Raw genomic sequence first — 18,196 nt, 5'->3', positions numbered from 1 at the left:
TGACCCCCTGATCAACAATGGCATCACGTCCTCGAACGACCCCCCAGACCTCCGTGACTATCTGGGCTGGCGCACTCGGGCTTTCCGCCAATACGAAGCCTCAGCTCCTATAGTCAGATCTATGCATAAGATATGGGTGGTGTCCAGGGAATATTATGCATAAGATATGGGTCCAGCTATTTGTAATATATAACAGCCCTTGAATTTATTATTATTAGACTACCTGAGAGGGTTATCAGTGATGGAGTGATGGCATCTAGATATATACCTTGATGTGGAACCATTTTTGATTGGCATCAGTGATTCTGATGGCTATATAGAGATCCATCAATTTCATCCCAATTAGGATGATAATCTCTTTTCCCTATCACACAGTCCCCCTAACTACATACCGGGTCAGTCAGGCCCTTTATTTGTCTTCCTGTGGAAGGTCATTTTACTTCTCAGAACATTATAACTCTATCGAACATATTTTTAATGAAATTTGCTGCATTTCTTGCACCTATTAAAGCTGGAGCTCTTGCGTGCTTCAAGCTTGAATTAGGCCTCATGTTCAGCTAGCTTCTATGACGTTTCTTTTGTCCCCTCATGTCAAAGGCCAGGTTCACTGTTGCTTTTTCTGGACTCATCAGTCTAAGCCTAAGGTCTAACTAATCGCATGAACTTTCATTTACATAGGTTTGCGCAAAGCAATTGGTGGCTAGATGATAGATGTTATCCATGTAATATAATGTCACCAAAAATCAGACCGTCTCGGTCGCACCTTCAGGTTCTTCCTCTCCGCTTCCCACTTTTTCATCCATGCATCCATCTTTACCCTCGACTTCTGACTCCCCACGTTCACTGTCGCGATCATCCTCCGCCAGTCCAGGGCAAGTGCGAAACATGTCAGCTCAAAGAACGACGAGTGTTCCGAGTATGGTATCGGGTATAGCAAAACAGCAGCGCTGGTCGTGCGTGACGGACGGAGATTCGCATGAGTGAATGTCTTTTGCTGTGTCTGAACGATGACAGAAGATATGGTGGGTGACTGTATAGCCCCCGCAGGTGGTGAATAAGTCCAGCCTGTTGGCCGGAACCCGATAACCTTGGTGAACGTCCCCTTGAATCGATCAAGATATGCTTGTAACTTGTCTGCAGCAATTTTGCCGAGCGGAAGGATGTGCACGTCTGCAGCGAGAGGATCGTCCGTTAACATTGCATGGAGATCAGGGTCAGATTGGCAACGCAGGATGCCCATTTTGCGTGCGTCGCAGTAAATCTTCGAGTCGATGGCTTCCGCGACCGCTTTCACAATTCTTTCTTTCCCAACCGAGTACGTCCTGGAACAAATTAAGGAACGATGCAATGGCAAGCAAGTCCGACAAACCCAACAACCATAAGAATGCGCTCCCGCTCTTTCTGTTTACTTTTCACAGGTGAAGTCATGTATTGATCCATCCTGGTCGAACCAGCGCTGTCTGGAGATTTTCCCTCGGAGAGACGCTTCGCCAAATCAGCACAAGCCAAAATAACAAGTGGCTGCGGCGGAAAGGTATACTGGTTGGCAAATAAGCGCAAACATAGGAACACAGAGAAGACATACTCTTGGATCAAGATAGGTCGTGTCGAGGTAAACATGATCTAAACGCTTTCCGTTGACCGCCGGGTGTTCTGTGTGCTGTGGAGACGCTCGGAAATCTCCACAATGTAAGTAGCGGAATGTCCTCGACGAACCAATCCACGGGGATGGAAATGAGCTATCGCCGGCGTGAACAGTTTGCGGCCCTTCAAATAGAAAGAGGCAAGATCCTGGGCAGTGGTTCGCCGAGATGAGAGTAACGTGGACACCGCCGGAATCGGGGACAAGCATTGGAACATCCATAGGAAGAGGGTGGACCCATTGCTTGTCGACCGAGAGGATATGAGTGATGAGATTCGCAGTTTCGTTGGAGCAGTAAATTGGCCCGTGTTTCCATGAGGAAGAAAGGTTCGTGTAGTGATCGGAATGTGCGTGGCTGCGAGTCATCAGCGTAATTGCAAAACGCAACGGTAGACCCACGTTAAGAAGTAACTAGTCACCCCAGGAATAGACCCATACCTAAAAGCATCGACTGCTATAGGCATTCCCTCCATGACCTTGTAAAATGGGGCCTTCCTGCGATTCTTCTTGGTGGCTCGGGAAGCTTCAGCAGCCTCAGCTTCCGTCCAGACAGCATTCTCTTTGCGTATGTTCATCAAGACAGAGAAGGCATCGTTCTTAGACGGAGCGCAGGCATTTGGTATGGGGATGGCGGAGAGGGGCTTAAGTTCGGAGGGGCCTGCCTGTGGCTGTGCTGAGGCGGCATCGAGACAAGAGTTAACATGCGATTGACGATCCTATGCATTTGAGCGATATGTGAGCCAGTACAGGCTGCGACGCACCAGTTCAGACAGGCTGCTAAGCGATAACTGACACAACGGACAAACCAGCGACGCAATGTCGTCGATTGCACTTGGGTCCTCTTCTTCGTTGTCCGCAACTCCGATTTCATCATCTCCCGTTCCCCAATCTTCTTCATAGACAGCAGCTTCGTTGAATTTCGTGCTTTCTTCCGTCGCCTCGTCGTCTGCTGGATGGAGGAGAGATGGGCAAGGAGCGTCGGAAAGGAGAAGAGTCGGTTGTCCGAAGCTCAAAGCCGGCACTGATGGTAAGGAGACGCGTTTCGTGGGTTTGCTCGAGTTTCCCACTATCTCCACGCTAGATCCAGAGAGGAGCTTCCGTTTCTTGGGGAAGACCTCAATATCTGAGTCGGTGTCGGTGTCAGAGTCAATAACAATCACTTCCTTCGGCGCAGACGTAGGCTGTTTCTGCTTGCCGAAGAAGTCGCGCAAAGTTCCTTGTGCTTTTGGCGTCGCTGTTTTGAGGCTTTTCCGTCTGGGCGGCATCGCAGCACTGGAGAACACGGTACGGTGATGCTTGTCACGGAGTGGCACGATCACATGCTTTCAATAACGCACATTGATGCGAAACAATTTCTCAACAAGATACAATATCAAAGAGGTGAAGGATTGGATCTGAAACCCAGCTACCAAAGCAACGAGAATCCCTTCGTCTTCGATAAAGTTCAGGTACAGTGTGCCATAAACGAACCCTCTCGGTCTTGTGGCCGCAGCTGGTACAAGGAAGTCACCCGGAGGAGAGGCTGGGAGCCAAATCCTCCCCATGCAGACATTTTCGACTTTCAAAAGATGCGGGAATGGCATGGCTCGCTCAACCGTCCCTGCTCTCACTACATAGACTCTCGTCGGCCTTGTTGGCGGAGATGGTGACATCAAGGAGTTCAGTCATCGCCCATTTAACAGGAAACAAAACAAGTTTGTTCGTGAAAAGAAACCCAGATGAGTCCTTGGCAGGTATTCTGAGAATTGTCGTTTCAGCTACTACTATTAGTATGGCTAAAAAGAGATAAGATTGGCCTCGGTAAAAATGGTGACAGTGTGACATGTGATTTGTCAGCATCATTTCGCGTTCTCTTCGCAATTGCCGTCGCCGGCCTGTTCGAATAGTAGTGGCCGCTCGAGTCCCTTTGCTTGAATCTCCATAGAAGGCATGTCACCGTCATCCAAGATACGCCTATCAACCAAGTAAAATCAGCGCTATGGATTCAGATGGGTATTTATATCCAAGACCTACTAACGACGAACCAGCCTTGTAAATGGGATTCCTACTTGGACACGACGGCTTGATTTTACGCTCTTGAAATCGAAAGCCTCTTCATCGATTTCATCGTCAACATCGGCCTCACTTTCAAAAACGAATTTTGTGTCGGGGTCTATAAACGGCATAGGTCCAACAGATAGATGGTGTTCCAGCTGCCAAGGACCGTGGAGAGACCCTTCATGCTGATAATCGCCCTCTGTCTCCGGCTTCTCTGTCATTTGTCGTAGGTTGCCAATGCTCTGGATGATGCACAACACCCACCTCTCACCGCCTCTTCGTGCATTCGTTCTCTTCTGCTTTCGCCACCACCACCATGGCTTGGACTGCGCTCTGCATCGTCCTCTTTACATTCTTTCTTACCCCACTTTCATTGGCTCAAATCACTGTCTCGGCTCCGTCAGTTTCGTTTTGGTTGCCTCTTCTATCGAATGTCTGAATGGCACAGGGTGTCTCCCAACACGTGTTCAATTAGAGCGTTGAATTGGGCAAACGGGACGCGTGCGTTCAATTCTTAACCACATTCAGTTCGTACTCAAGCATACACCTCTAGCACCTTTTTCCTTGGTACGTCATCATGTTCAGATCAGACACTCGGCTTATCAGTTTCTGCAGCAAGTCTCCTTCCCAAAGTACTACAACGGAAAAAATCATCTGAAGTAATCAGGTTCATCGCCTCGGTCGCTGGAACTGCTGCCCCTGAACATCTCGGATCCGCAAACACACCACCCGTCAGTTGGAGCATTGACTGGCCTCCAGGTGAGTTAATATTCCTATTTTGTTCCCCTCTTCTCTGATTGCATTATTCAGGTTCTTCAGTCGTTTTTCAAGTAGTCGACGCGACTGGGGCTTCTGGTACTTCGCCCGCCTTCAATATCCTTTCATCATGTGTGCCATTCACATTTTCGGTCCACGATTATGGTACTGACCTCCATTTGTCAGCCACTGGATCTGTCTGTAGTCAAGGTCAAGGAGCTAACACAGAAGGCATTCCTCCTCCAGACGGAAGCACTGGCGGCGAGAGTGGTAGCCCACCTCCCACTAATACAACTTCTACCGGCAAAGGCGGCAGCGGGTCGAATGGGAATAATTCAACCTCTGGCACAACATCAATCCTATCAAACGGCTCTGGCCCAGATTCCGGGGGTAGAGGTAACTCCAAATCGAGTTCAGTCACACCTTCTACGACATCGACGACGACAACAACAACAACGAGCTCGGCACCTGAAACCGACAGTTTCAATCGACTCCCTGTGAGGTGTGTGTGTGCACCGTTTATTGTGCGGAACGACAATGAACATACCCTAGCATTAACACAGGGCCATCGTCTGTAGACACAAATGCACAGTCAACACTTGCAATTTCATCTGACAGAACTTTTGGAGCATCATTGTCTGTGGTTGGCATTCTTCCATCCTCAAGCAACGTGTCTACAAGCAGGTCAGTACTATCAATCCTGCTAGCATCACTTAACTTACGCGTGTAAAGCTCCAATGATAACGCAGAAGATAGTTCTTCCAAGAAAGATGGGCTGATGCCGGGGGCCCTAATTGGTGGGATAGCCGCTGCCGGAGTGTTGTTCTTCATCGGCGTGTTCTTGCTCCTCCAGCGATGTCGCCGTCGCCGTCGCCGAGCAAGGGAGACAATACTGTATCCTTTCGAGGGCATGGGTTGGTTCTTTTTTTGCCTCTACATTGATGATCAGTTGGATGATTTCTCGCCATATAGACTCAGCATCAAACTCGACTCGCGAGATGCGTGGCCGTTCTGGATACCCAGCTAGCACATTCTCCTCTTGGGGCAATCATGGTGACCTGACTAGTGAAGGGCATGAACGCACCCTCTCCCCAACATCAGACGGTCATCATACCTTCAACACCGTCCACGAACAGCAATTCTCGCCTGTGGATGCATCGGAACAGAGTTATGCCGATTATCAACAATCCCAACCTCCACCTATTAGTATTGAGTCACGTTTGGGGTATAATGCACCAACCACCAGCCCTGCTATCAACGTCATTCCAGCTAGTCCTTCACAAGGCTCTCGTCATGGACATGGCACTTCTTCCTCCATCGATCTTGGGACCGGCAGACAGGCACCCAGCGAGCCTGGGTCGCCATCAGCTGCGAACCAACGATTCCGTGGTCCTATTCCCAAGTCTATGATCGACGCCTACCGCGCAGGATTGGTCGGTCCACAAGGGGCCAACCCTTACGCGGGATACTCTGACGTGCCTCCTCCAACTACCACCGCTCAAGTTCAGTTCATTAAGGCGGACGATCCCATTCCGTCGTCAATTGGGCGAGCCCCCTCCTACAAAACACTCGCGAGCGCATTTATGGACCAGCGCCAAGCTGATGCTGATGCACTCGCCCAAACTTCAAACCACTCGTCAACCCGCATCCTTCCTCCTCCATCTGGTCCACTTATAGTGAACTACCCTCCTCCATATACGAGCACTTGATTTTTATCATTCAATCTTCTACACCTCAGTCCACGTGTCCTTTGGCTTCGGTTCTGACAATGATAAGTACGCCTAGTCATGACGAGTAACTTATGTGTAAATCGAGCACTGGCGGCTCAGGCGGTGTGCCGAAGTCGCGCCTATTGTATGCCTTGAAACAAATAAGGGATTTCGCTTGCAGTACCGCCCAACATACCTGTGGCGTTGTTGCTCTCTCTCTTCCCCTTCTGCCATGGGTAGCAGCCCATCGAGATGTTTTCGTGTGCATCTTTGCTGATATATTCAACTGAATAGTGAACAAAAACCACAGAAATAGTCATGGTTGGGCTAGACGATGCAGGGAGGACGAGCATCCTAAATCGCCTCCATCGCCGTGACCTGCCGAAAAATGCGCTGCTGCAGACGCTGCCCACCATCGGCTGCACGCGCGAAACTGTCCAACACCGTGGAAACGAGATAACCATATGGGAGTTTGGCGGGCAGGAGAAGATTCGGCCGATGTGGCGCAGCTGTGTGTCGACTTTCTTCTGAGCCCCTGTCCCAAAGTTTAGATGGGTGATAGATTTATGGCAAGGACACGCGTTTGCCTTCGTCCTCGATGCAAGTGCAACGGACAGGGTCAAGGAGGCGAAGGAAGAGCTGGTAATACTTCTGAAGGAGCGCGAATACACATCGTTCCCGTTTCTGGTCATTGCAAACAAGGTGGACAAAGAAGGGGCGCTTGGGGTAGACGAGATCGCAGAAGCGTTGGATTTGAAGACGGTGTTTGAAAAGCATACAGAGTGGCCGTGGACAATCATGGTATGCGGATCAAAGCTTTTCGGGCTCAAGGCACTGATTTTCGGAGGGCGTTTCTGCGCTCAGTGGCAAGGGGATGGACGAGATGATGGACTGGGTGCGTATTTCTTGTCATCAAGTCACGTTCTCTTGACACTGTTGGATTGTAGTTCGTGGATAATGTTTCGGACGAGCATATTGCGAAGCATCCTCGATAAAACCTTGGAACACATATTTCTGATCGCCGTGATGTGAGATCGGCCTCATCGGACCGATTCTTTGAGCACCACAGGTTCCGGGTTTTGCGCATCGACATACACAGCCGCCTCGTTTATATATCACTTGGTGAAGCCAAGACACGACCATTGACGTGTTTGATTCGAGTGGTGAGTTATAAGTCAGCGATTCTCTGTTTCTCCGATCACAATGGGGGGAACCTTCTCCAAATCGTTTGGTACGACGCGATGAGCTTCCAAGTCTTCCGAAGCTCAGACTACCAATCCCACAGAGATAGTCATGCTTAGTTTGGACGACTCGGGTGCAACAAGCATCCTCAACCGCCTCCATCGACCCAATTTACCCAAGGGTATCCTGCCCAAGACGATACCAACCATCGGAATGAACGTCGAAACGATAACGCACGGCCGGAGCAAAATAACGATATGGGAAATGGGCGGAAACAAGAAGATTCGTCCGCTGTGGAGAAGATGTATGTGCATTTTTGAGGTCAAATTTCCGAATGTTACATGGGGTCAGATTTGTGGAACGGACACGCATTCGCTTTTGTTGTTGACGCGAGTGCACCAGAGCGCTTTGCCGAAGCGAGACAAGAGCTGAATTGGGCGCTCAAGTCGCGGGAATATACGGCCTTCCCGTTTCTCGTAGTGGTAAATAAAATGGACAAGGAGGGAGCAGTGGAAATGTGGCAGGTTGAAGAGGCACTGGATTTGAAGACGTTGTTCGCGGAACACACAGAGTGGCCATGGGGAATTATGGTGAGTTGACTATGATGACTGGGAATAAGCTCATCAAGGTAGGGCGTTTCCGCAATGACAGGCCAAGGGTTAGACCAGATGCTCGAATGGGTGCGAGCATTCGATCCGAGCAAAAGTGACTGCTGACTTGACTTGAGAGCAGTTCACGACGAATGTCTCGTACGCGCATATAGCGAGGCATGACGCGGCCAAAAAGAACGTAGCACAGGCCTGGTGAGTCATGCCTCGGCTTGCGGTCGGTCACAGTCCTGTGTCGTTATCAGCGAAATACTTGTAGATTTTCTGGCAGGTACATCTAACTCATAGTATACAACTGTTCAGCCCTTCTTGAAACCTGGGTACGAGTGAGTTTGTAGGAATTAGGTAGAGAATGGCATAAAGACGTACCCAGCCTACGACGCTCGTAGAAGAGATCCGTTCTACTCGCCCCAAGGTTCACTATCTTGGGACATCCGTCGCGGTCCTTCTCGAGTCGAGTGCATTCCGCGCAGTAGTAGGCGTCAGAGATACCTTTCAGAGCATAAGGAATAAGAACAAGGAGTAGAAGGCTTACGACACACCGGGAGCACCACAAATGATACATCGGCCGCCGTAGTTGCCAAAGTTGCATTCGTCGCAAATGCGGACAAGGGTCTCTGGGCGCACATACGAGTCGCAGACCGGACTAAGAAGGGGTCAATATACGAGCCTAGAAGAAAACCCACAATTACCATTTACCGTCGCATTTTTCGCACAAACGGCCGATTGCTAAAATGGCCCTTGACTTAGACGCAAGGTGCTAGAAGTGGAGGTAGACGCACCGATGCCCGGCTGGCGGCGACACATAATGAGGTCTACTCAATAATCAGCATGAATAGGAGCGATAGAAGGTTTGGTTTTCTGACCTGGATGATGCTTGGACATGGGAGAAAGATTCAAAGAAGGTCGCTAACGGCACGTGCTCTAGAGAAACCTTGTTCTAAAATTTCATCTCATGGACTCGGAAATCTGACTGGCCAACAGAGCGCTTTAACTCTCGTCGTTCTCTACTCCCCTACCACTCATGGAACCGTCTCCACCTCCTTTGGCTCTCGACGCCGACTTTATGTGCCCTGATCCCCTAGAAAAGGCAAGTACCTCATTGCTGCTGTCTTTTTGCTCACGCAAGCTTTGTCACCAGATTTTCCAGCAGGTCGAGGAACAAAATGAGCAGCGGGCGCGCCAGGCTGAGGCTGAAGACAAAGTTGCTGCCAGCCTTGCCCGTGTTGAATCGTCTGAGAACTTAAGAAAGTCTCGACGTCGGGGAAGCATTTCCATCACTCGCTTCGGGCAGGTATGTTTTGTCTTTGAGCCTGGTCAACAAATCATTCCATGTGTTAGCTTGCAACTTCAGATACCCTCTCAGATGGCACAAGTGCTCCTACTACCCCTGCGTTGTCCGACATCGCCGCCAAGTCCCCCTTCTTTCAAGCCCAGCTTCAGGTGCGAACAACGGCGTTTGGCTAGCACCGAAGTCTTATTATAATTTCCAGAGTCAGAATCATTCGCAGGAGTCGTTCGTTTCGGGAACTTCTACCGCCAACCAGCACGAAGATGACCACCATGTTACCCATATACACACTATTGCCCCAAAGCAGAGCATATCACGCGCTGCTGGCAAACTTATTCCCCGCCGACTCAGTCGTGCACGGTCAACGGTGATGCCATCGACCAACAACGGCGAGAACGTTGTCATCTCGGTGGCAGCAGCGACTGTCGAGCTCCCTGAAAATGCCGAACCAGCGGCTACTGTTGTCCATGCGCCTTTGCGCAATCAGGCCTCCCAGTCAAGCATGTCGTCTTCCCTTGCGGGAAAAGGCGGTTCATGGGTCTCCAAGGCTAAAAATTTCACCAAGAAGTTTCGCCGGAGGAGCAAGATGCCGTTGAAAGACGGCTCCACTGCTCCTTGATCCCCCCCCCTTCCCCTCTGGTCGTTACTGTATCATAGCCGCTCTCTAGACACTCTCAGTCCTCTGTTTTGCCTTCGTCTTTACCTTGGGTCCCCATCCTAATAATTTTATGTTCATCTATTAAAACCCAATAACATGGTTCTCAGAGTTAATTACCGTGACTGATAACTCATCTCCACTCACGCTCCAAGCCTCTAATGACCCTTCGGGGGCTACTTTAAAAGTGATAACGCGTCATTCTTGTCGTTTGTAGGGCTTTCGCGTCTATCTGAACGCGAAAAACGCGGTACTCAATATGTGGGTCCCAGAAACAGCAAATGCCCAAACGGGGTTAGCGCACGTCTTACCCTCAAATTATTGTCTCGGACACATAATAAGAATGCCGCCTCGTGTCAAGGCTTGTCTATGTCCTCCCACCATATACCCCGCCATGCCTTTGCTTGTGTGCGTCTTCGTCGATCTTCTCAGTTATAAACAGACTCACAGAAATGTTCAGACCCCGACCACTGCCGCTTATGTTGACGACTTTCCGCCGTGGGCGCCGGTGTTGCAAACGCTGCCGACCGATGTAGATGCTGCTTCGAGTGTCTGGATCGAGCCTCTGGGAGAAGAGAGAGCCCACCGTGTACCGTGGCTGGATGATGTCCTGTTGGAGTTTGACGCGAATCTTTTGGCAACACTTGCACTCGATGAGCAACTGCTTTACTTTCCTGAAGAGGCCTTTGCCGATGTCTGTTGGGCCGCTGCGGTGCTCGAGCCAGAACCAGAATCACCCCGCGCTTCGATTCAAGAGCGATTAATGGCATCGCCTCTTTCGAGTCACGCCGAACTGGAAAACGAGGATAACGATGTTGACGATGTTGACTTTACCCCAGCACCACCATACATGGCCCCCACATTCTCCGCCGTCGACGAGCACAACCGACTTGTTGGAACACCCTTTGCAGAGTCGTTCAGCCGCGATTTCGCTCCACTTCGCCGCAGAGATGTTGTGGTGTGTTTATTGTCCGTGGCCCAATTACCTCGCTGACCGGTACGCTAAAGGCTAAGTACAACGACCCCATGCGGATCGATCCCTTCCCGCGAGACCTGCAGCCCAACACCAGCCTCGACGCCGCCGCCGCATTATTGATGCTCCAACCCTCGCCCCAGTCGTTTTGGCAGGTCAGCGGGACAGTCGGCGTTGGCACGGGCGATGGCATGCCGATTGGCGCTTACCCAATCCGCTCGACCCCCAAAGCGTCTAGCCGCTTCCTCGCTTATCTCACAAGCAGACCGCATTCCCCGCCACCACCGGTGCGCGTGTAGCCCAGTTGACTCGACCTGCCTAATGCGGGCAGCTACTATGGCGCCTGACGCCTTCTTTTCCTTCTAGATTGTACTTGCCTGTGCTGTCCTTCTTGCCTGGAGCATACTTCGACTTGTATCATCCTGACTCACTACCTACAGTATACGCACACTCTCGCTATTCCTCTAACGACCCAACGCCAAAATGTACTACCACTATCTCCGCATGTTTTAATACTCGTGTTGTACCTTGATCTTGGACAGGCCAAATGAGCACTAACGCTGTTGTGATAATCAGAGCCCACACGCAGCTCGAAAACTGTTAAAAAAAGGAAATGACATTGCAGCGTATCCTTGATAGTTCTATTCGTATGGAAAGCAAAATACCAGTAATAGTAGGAGACCAATGATGTTCTCTCTCAAGATAAGTGGAAGCTACCCATTCCTTCTTGCACGGCCACCTTTAGCTTCTCCCGCATGACATTCTTCGAGCTGTACTCTGGAAGTTTCAGGTAGTTGACGCATGTCATCACACTCGGGAGATAGTCATCAGCAGTCAGAGGTGCCTCATGTGGCTTGCGGACAACCGTCAAGGGCGGATTGAGGCCACGGAAACCTAGGGAGGACAGCTATTTAATAACACGCACAAGGGTGTAATACAACTTACCACCGATCGGTAACTTGGGACTGCCGGTAACGAATTGCAGGTAGTTGCGGCGACTAGAAGCATCATACTCTGACAGAATCTCCACAAGATCGCGAATAGCACGGCTTTCTCCGTTAAAGCCGTGGTCAGCTTTGATAGCTTCATTCAGTGCTGCAGAAAGCTTAGTAATCAAATCAGAAAGACTGAATCGTAACACACTTTCAACGGTCCAGTCCTCCTCCGAGTTGCCAAACAGTAAGACCAACTCATCTGCAGAGAAGGCTTGCAGGTCGCTGATGGGGAAGACTTTGCTGAATCCTTCGCGGAAGGCTTTGGCTTGCAACTGCGCGCCAGTGCCAACGATAGCATTAAGCACATCGTGAATGTACTCATCCACATTGTCCGTAGTCACTGCAATATTGTGTCCACCAGGCTAGAAAGAGTGTTGAGAAAACCAGTGAGATTCATAAAGATGGGTACTGACGCGGAGTTCAATGTCGTAACCGGGAAGGGTGAAATCGAGGCCGAGGTCATCGATGTTAACGTTCTCAATGAGCGCTGTCTTCCGTTTTACCTGAAACAATCTGGTTAATACAAGACGTAATGGGCTGCTTGTAGACCAAACCTTGTCGGTTTCCGAATCAGCTTGTACTTGAGCAGACACGATGCCCTGGATTGTCTCCAGCGACTTGGCCATTGAAACATCCACCATCTATGAAGAGTCAGAACGAAGCAGACAAGTAATAAGTTGTTACTTTGAGTGTAGCAATGGTTAGCGGAACTTCCTCGCCAAGAACAATTTTGAGGAATATCTTGTTCAAAGAAAGGTCGATGATTCGCGAGTCAAGCATCGCTTTTGCGACAAATTGGCCGATTACACGGAATATCTGTGTTCGCTTCTGCCCGCCATCTGTTGCAAGGTCCTGAGGACTGAGCGGGGCCGGGTAAAGGCCAGAAGGGTGGTCAACGTAGAGACCGATACCATCCGCGTCAGCATCTCTCCATATCTTCAGATCCTTGCGCGCGAACTCGGCCGAGACGAGTGAGTAAAACTCGAGCGTTGGCCCAAGCCCAGTTCCAACCTCCTCAAAATACTCGACTTCCAGAATCGACGATGAAGATCCGTATAATTCGAACACCTTCATAGCAGACTCGAGAATGTGTTTTCGCGAAATGCGGACTTTCTGTCGCTGCAACCGCCCAAGGAATCCAATTCCATCATCTCGTCTTGTGGTGTCCTGCGCACGAGCTTGCTGACTTTGCCATTTGAGGATCAGACGAGCATATCCAAAGGAGGTCGATTGCAAGAAGCTGTATCGCGTGGCAAATGGGAAAAGGAAAGGGAAGTGTTGCGGCAGATCAAGTGCCCAGTCCGGAAGACAGGAGCTCGCGACAATCATAGGTTCCTCGAGCTGTCGCGTGAGTTTGGCGGTGAGTTTGTTGTTTACGAATGCGGATTCAGGAAGGTGTCGTTTGTCACCAACAAACACCGATCGCTCAGCTTCTAGTGTGTTAAGCTGGTGTAATACGCGAAGGAGCTTGAGAATCTTTGCGTGTGAGGCGTCGTCTGGGAAAGATGAAAGTGGAGGTGTGGATGACCGGCCCCTGTCTGTATCAGCACGTGCTATGGAATAATCAGTGATCGATAAGATAAGATGGTGGACACCTACCATCAGCAGAAGGTGATGGGCCAGATACCTTCTTGAATTTGACCGTATACACGCCTTGCCATATAAGGTTTGGAGGTAATGGACCCGTCTTTTTCCTCATTTCATGTTGGTGCATTGCGCCATAGATGGTCAGATCCAGAGGTAATGGCTCGTCGTCCATGGAGAATTCCAGGTGCCAATCGGTGGGCTTGGCTTTGAGGGCCGATGCGTACGACGCTCGACTCGTTAACCCGCGTGGTGCGGACAATGTCGAGACATCCTTCAGGTTTGGCGTGGCCACCCGTGTACCGTCAGGAGTTTGCGCTTCTATCTTGGAACCATCTGTGACAACGTTTTTAGAAAACCAAGACAGAAAAAAATGGGAATTTGACCAACCTTCTCCAACGGATAGAGTGACGGTTTTATCAGCGATCGAGTTGTCTGGATCCACCTCATCATCGAAAACTTCAGCATCAACCTCATCCTCATCCGAGTAGTCTGCCATTTCCGTGTCCACGATGTTTGAAGGGGCGTCCCCGCTTGATGAAGAAGGAGCATTCTCCCCGACTGAACTCGAACTTGGTACTGGGGCAGAATCGGGAATATTTTCTGCTTCAGTCGTCGTGGTGGCAGTATTTTTCGCACTGAGCCGTTGGCTTCGTCGTCGGGTTACAGTTGAGCCTGAATTTGAAGACGAGCTCTCTGCCGGCGCGGATGATGATGAGGGTGGCGGTGGCGGTGCTGAAGCGGAGGTTGATGTTGAGGGTTCTTCCGTGGCGGGTGTGCGGGGTACAGAAGCGAAACCCGAGCTGGCAAGAGCAGCCAGCATTCCCGAAAGCCGGGAGCCACTCCCCAATAAGCCAGCGACACGTGGACGGAGATAATCATGGAGGGCTTGGAAAGTGGCGATCGCATGGATAGAAACCACGATATTATGCAGATTCTTCGGAACATCGGATTGGTCATCAGCAACTAGACGCAGTCGAAGTTGGCGCGCTAATAGCGACGGGGAACTTCGTTTTGAATCTTTCATATGTTTAGAGAGAGAGAGAGAGAGAGAGAGAGTTGAAAGTATTAGATTAACGCACCGTCGATACCGGGAGTAACTGTCACAACTTCAAACGATTCCATTCGAGTTAAACTCTCCTGCAACTTTTTCACGAATGTGGCGAACGGTGAGTTGGTGCCAAGTTTAGACCGACGGCCAACAAAAGCATCGAGTAATAATTCTTTCCGCCGTAAAAGGTTCACTAGACGGAATCAGTAAAAAAACTAGGTGGGAGTCGAGTTCGACCAACGTTTCCGTTCAGAATCAGTGGCAAACTGCAGTAGCCCGTCCACAACTCCGCTTTGCAGCAGTTCGAAGCTGGACACTGAAGAATGCGGCGACCCAAAAAGTTCTGCCAACTCGTACAGCACTTCTGTGGCATCTTTCTCTGACCCGTCTTGCCCAAGTCGCTCAACCAATTGTTGCAATGAGCCGAAGGAGCCATCTCCCTCGCCATTCTGATCATCCGAAAGATACTTGAATTGAATGACGCGTGCGCGAAGTGTTATTGCGTCTTCGGGTTCCAAAGTTGTTGCGACCTTTTTGACAGGCGGGGGCGGAACATCGGGAGTGTCCGATGCAGCTGGTGATTCCGAATTGTCCTTATCTTTAGATTCCTTCTCTTTGGATTTCACAGACACCAACGGGCGAGCAGCGAGCAGCTCGATTTCGTGAAACACGCCCTCTCTTCGGAATGCAGGCTTGTATGATGTCGTCACTTTGGTAAGAAGCAAATCAACAAGCTGCAAGGCCCCAATAACCAACGTTGGGTGGTCTTTTGACGACAAGATCGACGATGCAAAACTGGCTACGGGAACAAACTTGTTTCCAGGCGTTAGGACGGAGATAGGAACAGAAGAACAAAACCCACTGTTAATACGCGCTTCAGTCCATCTGCATCCAGGAAGCTGACGGCTTTGAGCAAAGCGGTAAGGGTCTTGATACGGATAGATGAAATGACACTGGCTGCGTAGACGTCGATGAGGATGGGGACCATAAGCTCCATGAATCGTCCAACAACCTCCGGCTTTGAGCGCAAAAGGTCCAGACGGTCTGCTGCTGGAGGATTTGGCGTCGACTCCTCAGGCTCAGCTACCATCGTCTCTCCCGATGTTGTGCCATCTTCATTGACAGGTGTGGCAACTGTTGAAGGACCAGGGGCGTAAGATACAATAAGCATTGCTGCACTCAGTGTCGCATGTGTAGCTTGACGAGCAGCAGCCCGTTCAGCCTTGGCTTTGGCCTTGATCAGTCGCCCCAAAGACTTTTCGGTATAAGCTTTGTGATCGAACACACCATCTATCGAACGATTGAGTAGCGGACTTGATCATAAGACTGTCGCAAACCTTTAGGTAATGGTGGCATAAGCTCCGAGATCAAGCTTAATGTTTCCTCGACTTGGTCTTTAGGACGGTGGGCCAAGTTGTCCATAACCGTCATATCCGCCAAACCGCCACCCAAACCCTGACCACCACGCGCATCCCCTTGTTCGTTCGCAGCTGGCCCTGCAGGAGGAAGTACACCGGTGAGGATCTGGTACGTGATGTCGACGATATCTGCTTCGAGTAACGTGACCGTGATCCGAGGACTGGCTCTAGCAGCAGTCGCAATCGCACGAACGAGTAGCGTGTAGGTGTTTGCTGCAACAAGCGGGGCTCCTGCAGGAAGAAGCAATTGATAAACAGCACGGATAAGGGCTATGTCGACAAGGGCCTCCAGATTTTCAATTGATGCCCGATGGTACGAGTCGATGACTCGGATAACGCACAGACAGGCAAACTCAACGAGTCGTTGGTCCGAATAGGATAGGCAGTTGCGGATGATGGGCCAGACCTCTTTGATTTGGCTTGAATGGTCAGGGGAAATGTTGCGGCAACAATTGGCAGCGGCTTGCAACGCTGTTCTCTGTACAGCGATCGAGAAAAAATCAAGGTAGTTAAGGAGAGCAGTGAGGCCATTGTCGCGGACGATAGAGCTCGGAAACTCTTCAGAAATCTTTTCCATAGTCTGGCAAGATATTTCAATGAGAATACGAGGAAAACCAATTCGATAACGCACGCTGAGAGTTTGCTCCGCAAGGTCGATGTAGGAAATTTCGATGAGCTTGCTGCACAAGACGGGAATCGCTCCATGGTAGACGACTGTATGCGCCACACCAGGCAAAGCCTCCATCAGGTTTGCAAGGCAGCGACAGGCAAGAACCTGCGATTCCAAATTATCGTCTCCTTGGAATCCGCCGCCTCCACTCATTGCGAGTGCAGCAGCCAAAGCTGCATCTTCATCCTGCTCAGCTGGTGTCTCTTCCCCGCCATCGTCATCTTCGTCCTCATTCTTCCCGGAACCACCGAGAATCTTCACAAGCTCCTTCACGAATTGCTCCACTTGAAAAGATCCAGCAAGGGTATCCTCCGTGCTAATGCTGAGTAATTCGCTGAGCTCTTGAAGTGTGAGTAGACGCGTTGTTGGGTCGGCAGTTGACTTGATGTTGGTGAGCATTGTCTTGAGACGGGAGGATAGGGATAGCATGTATGAGCCAAATTGGCGATAGTCACCAAAGATGGCCATTGCCGCTGACTCGTCGAGGCCGCCCGGGACAGGCGCATTTGCAGACCCTCCACCGCCACTATCTGGCTCATCCTCCCCATCGTCACTGGAGCCGTTGTCTTCATCGTCGTCATGCGGCAGCTCCTCGTCTGGTGGCTGGTCATGGGCTTCGTTGTCTTGTGCTTCTTGCTCTTGCTTATACTCGACGTCGAGCATTTCAGCGTCTTCGTCTTCGATTCTTGAGGAGCCGGCAACGGCCATAGCTTTGCTTTTCATGGCCGCTTTGCCTTTGGTGGTTGTGCTAGTGGGAGTAATAATTTGTCAATCGGTTTGGAAATGACAGATGTCGCAAAGCCACGCACCGGGACTTTCTGGGCATAGTTGTTGTGGCTTCTTTCGTGCTGGAGCGAAGGGAGTAGGAGTTGGTTCGCGGTCGTTTGGAAGATGATGGGCCCGGCGCGTCTTCGTCGGATGTAGTGGGGTCGGGGGCAGCGCGTTTCTTACCCTTGAGGTCTCGGACTGGTTCGTTAATGGTAAGCGGAGTGGCTACGCTTCTGCGGGCACTAGAAAAGGAAAGAATGAAGATGAGTCGGATGAGTCGACTAAGAAGACTGCTTCGTGCTCACCGTTTCGCTGGGCGGGAGACAGAGCTGTTGTCTGTCGATTCTTTGGCCTTGGATTTAGCCGAGCGTTTAGGCTGGGTTCGGGTTGTTGTGGGTTGCGTAGATGAAGACGGGGAGGGCTCGTCTGCCTTATCCTTGGCCTTCTGCTTTGCAGCCTTGACTCTGGCGCTTGTACGGAGCTCTGGTGGGGAAACCTGCGATTCTGGAGTGCTGGTGCTGGCTTCTGGGGAATTATGTGGAGAAGGGTCCATCAGAGGCGGGACAAAGCCATCGATCCTGGCCGTCGCCGTGCAGGAGGAGTGTTTAGCGGTCACACAGCGTGATTGTAGCTCGTGCTCGAACCACTACTCAAAGACACTCGACAGTCAGTCAATCCGATTTCAAGCCACGAATACCATGAAAGTGTAGTTATATGAACTGGACCAAGTACGCTCAAGGAATACAGTAGTTCCTTTAATTGCCGTGGAAACCCTCATAAGGAGAATAAATGTCATGGATGGATAATATTGCTCAGACGGAATCCAATAATGCATGGCCTTCGTCTTGTGGGTACGC

At 50.5% G+C, this 18,196-nt stretch overlaps 7 protein-coding genes across 7 annotated transcripts; 4 read left to right on the top strand and 3 right to left on the bottom strand.

Moving 5' to 3' along the window:
* Positions 1-733: 733 nt before the first annotated feature.
* Positions 734-2,907, bottom strand: MIND_00370800 (DNA cross-link repair protein PSO2/SNM1; the record flags this gene model as incomplete). Its single annotated transcript, XM_037360545.1, has 5 exons — positions 734-1,322; positions 1,370-1,539; positions 1,586-1,997; positions 2,042-2,358; positions 2,404-2,907. 5 exons carry the CDS (start codon positions 2,905-2,907, stop codon positions 734-736), a joined length of 1,992 nt encoding a protein of 663 aa, XP_037223430.1.
* Positions 2,908-3,995: 1,088 nt separating this feature from the next.
* Positions 3,996-6,144, top strand: MIND_00370700 (uncharacterized protein; the record flags this gene model as incomplete). Its single annotated transcript, XM_037360544.1, has 10 exons — positions 3,996-4,078; positions 4,128-4,180; positions 4,233-4,246; positions 4,295-4,311; positions 4,347-4,438; positions 4,490-4,567; positions 4,622-4,937; positions 4,988-5,119; positions 5,168-5,349; positions 5,408-6,144. 10 exons carry the CDS (start codon positions 3,996-3,998, stop codon positions 6,142-6,144), a joined length of 1,704 nt encoding a protein of 567 aa, XP_037223429.1.
* A 300-nt stretch (positions 6,145-6,444) lies between these two features.
* MIND_00370600 (uncharacterized protein) lies at positions 6,445-8,133 on the top strand (the record flags this gene model as incomplete). Its single annotated transcript, XM_037360543.1, has 6 exons — positions 6,445-6,655; positions 6,707-7,039; positions 7,391-7,630; positions 7,678-7,916; positions 7,959-8,006; positions 8,059-8,133. The coding sequence occupies exons 1-6, from the start codon at positions 6,463-6,465 to the stop codon at positions 8,131-8,133; spliced, it is 1,128 nt and encodes a 375-aa protein (XP_037223428.1). The 5' UTR covers positions 6,445-6,462.
* Positions 8,134-8,233: 100 nt separating this feature from the next.
* Positions 8,234-8,819, bottom strand: MIND_00370500 (uncharacterized protein; the record flags this gene model as incomplete). Its single annotated transcript, XM_037360542.1, has 6 exons — positions 8,234-8,250; positions 8,304-8,426; positions 8,477-8,580; positions 8,627-8,663; positions 8,717-8,749; positions 8,801-8,819. The coding sequence occupies 6 exons, from the start codon at positions 8,817-8,819 to the stop codon at positions 8,234-8,236; spliced, it is 333 nt and encodes a 110-aa protein (XP_037223427.1).
* Positions 8,820-8,958: 139 nt separating this feature from the next.
* Positions 8,959-9,844, top strand: MIND_00370400 (uncharacterized protein; the record flags this gene model as incomplete). Its single annotated transcript, XM_037360541.1, has 4 exons — positions 8,959-9,024; positions 9,076-9,228; positions 9,276-9,377; positions 9,428-9,844. 4 exons carry the CDS (start codon positions 8,959-8,961, stop codon positions 9,842-9,844), a joined length of 738 nt encoding a protein of 245 aa, XP_037223426.1.
* Positions 9,845-10,138: 294 nt separating this feature from the next.
* Positions 10,139-11,152, top strand: MIND_00370300 (uncharacterized protein; the record flags this gene model as incomplete). Its single annotated transcript, XM_037360540.1, has 3 exons — positions 10,139-10,288; positions 10,341-10,838; positions 10,889-11,152. The coding sequence occupies exons 1-3, from the start codon at positions 10,250-10,252 to the stop codon at positions 11,150-11,152; spliced, it is 801 nt and encodes a 266-aa protein (XP_037223425.1). The 5' UTR covers positions 10,139-10,249.
* Positions 11,153-11,550: 398 nt separating this feature from the next.
* MIND_00370200 (Ubiquitin-protein ligase) lies at positions 11,551-17,892 on the bottom strand (the record flags this gene model as incomplete). The annotated part of the gene is made up of 15 exons (XM_037360539.1): positions 11,551-11,747; positions 11,799-11,948; positions 11,997-12,210; positions 12,262-12,351; positions 12,403-12,489; positions 12,533-13,401; positions 13,448-13,768; positions 13,823-14,452; positions 14,515-14,676; positions 14,725-15,295; positions 15,346-15,773; positions 15,821-16,481; positions 16,533-17,319; positions 17,381-17,581; positions 17,645-17,892. The coding sequence occupies 15 exons, from the start codon at positions 17,890-17,892 to the stop codon at positions 11,551-11,553; spliced, it is 5,616 nt and encodes a 1,871-aa protein (XP_037223424.1).
* Positions 17,893-18,196: the final 304 nt, after the last annotated feature.

Source organism: Mycena indigotica (assembly GCF_014461135.1).
Source record: "Mycena indigotica strain 171206Taipei chromosome Unknown Mind.scaff0003, whole genome shotgun sequence".
Lineage (NCBI taxonomy): Eukaryota > Fungi > Basidiomycota > Agaricomycetes > Agaricales > Mycenaceae > Mycena > Mycena indigotica.
This window is presented reverse-complemented; position numbering and strand designations above follow the sequence as displayed.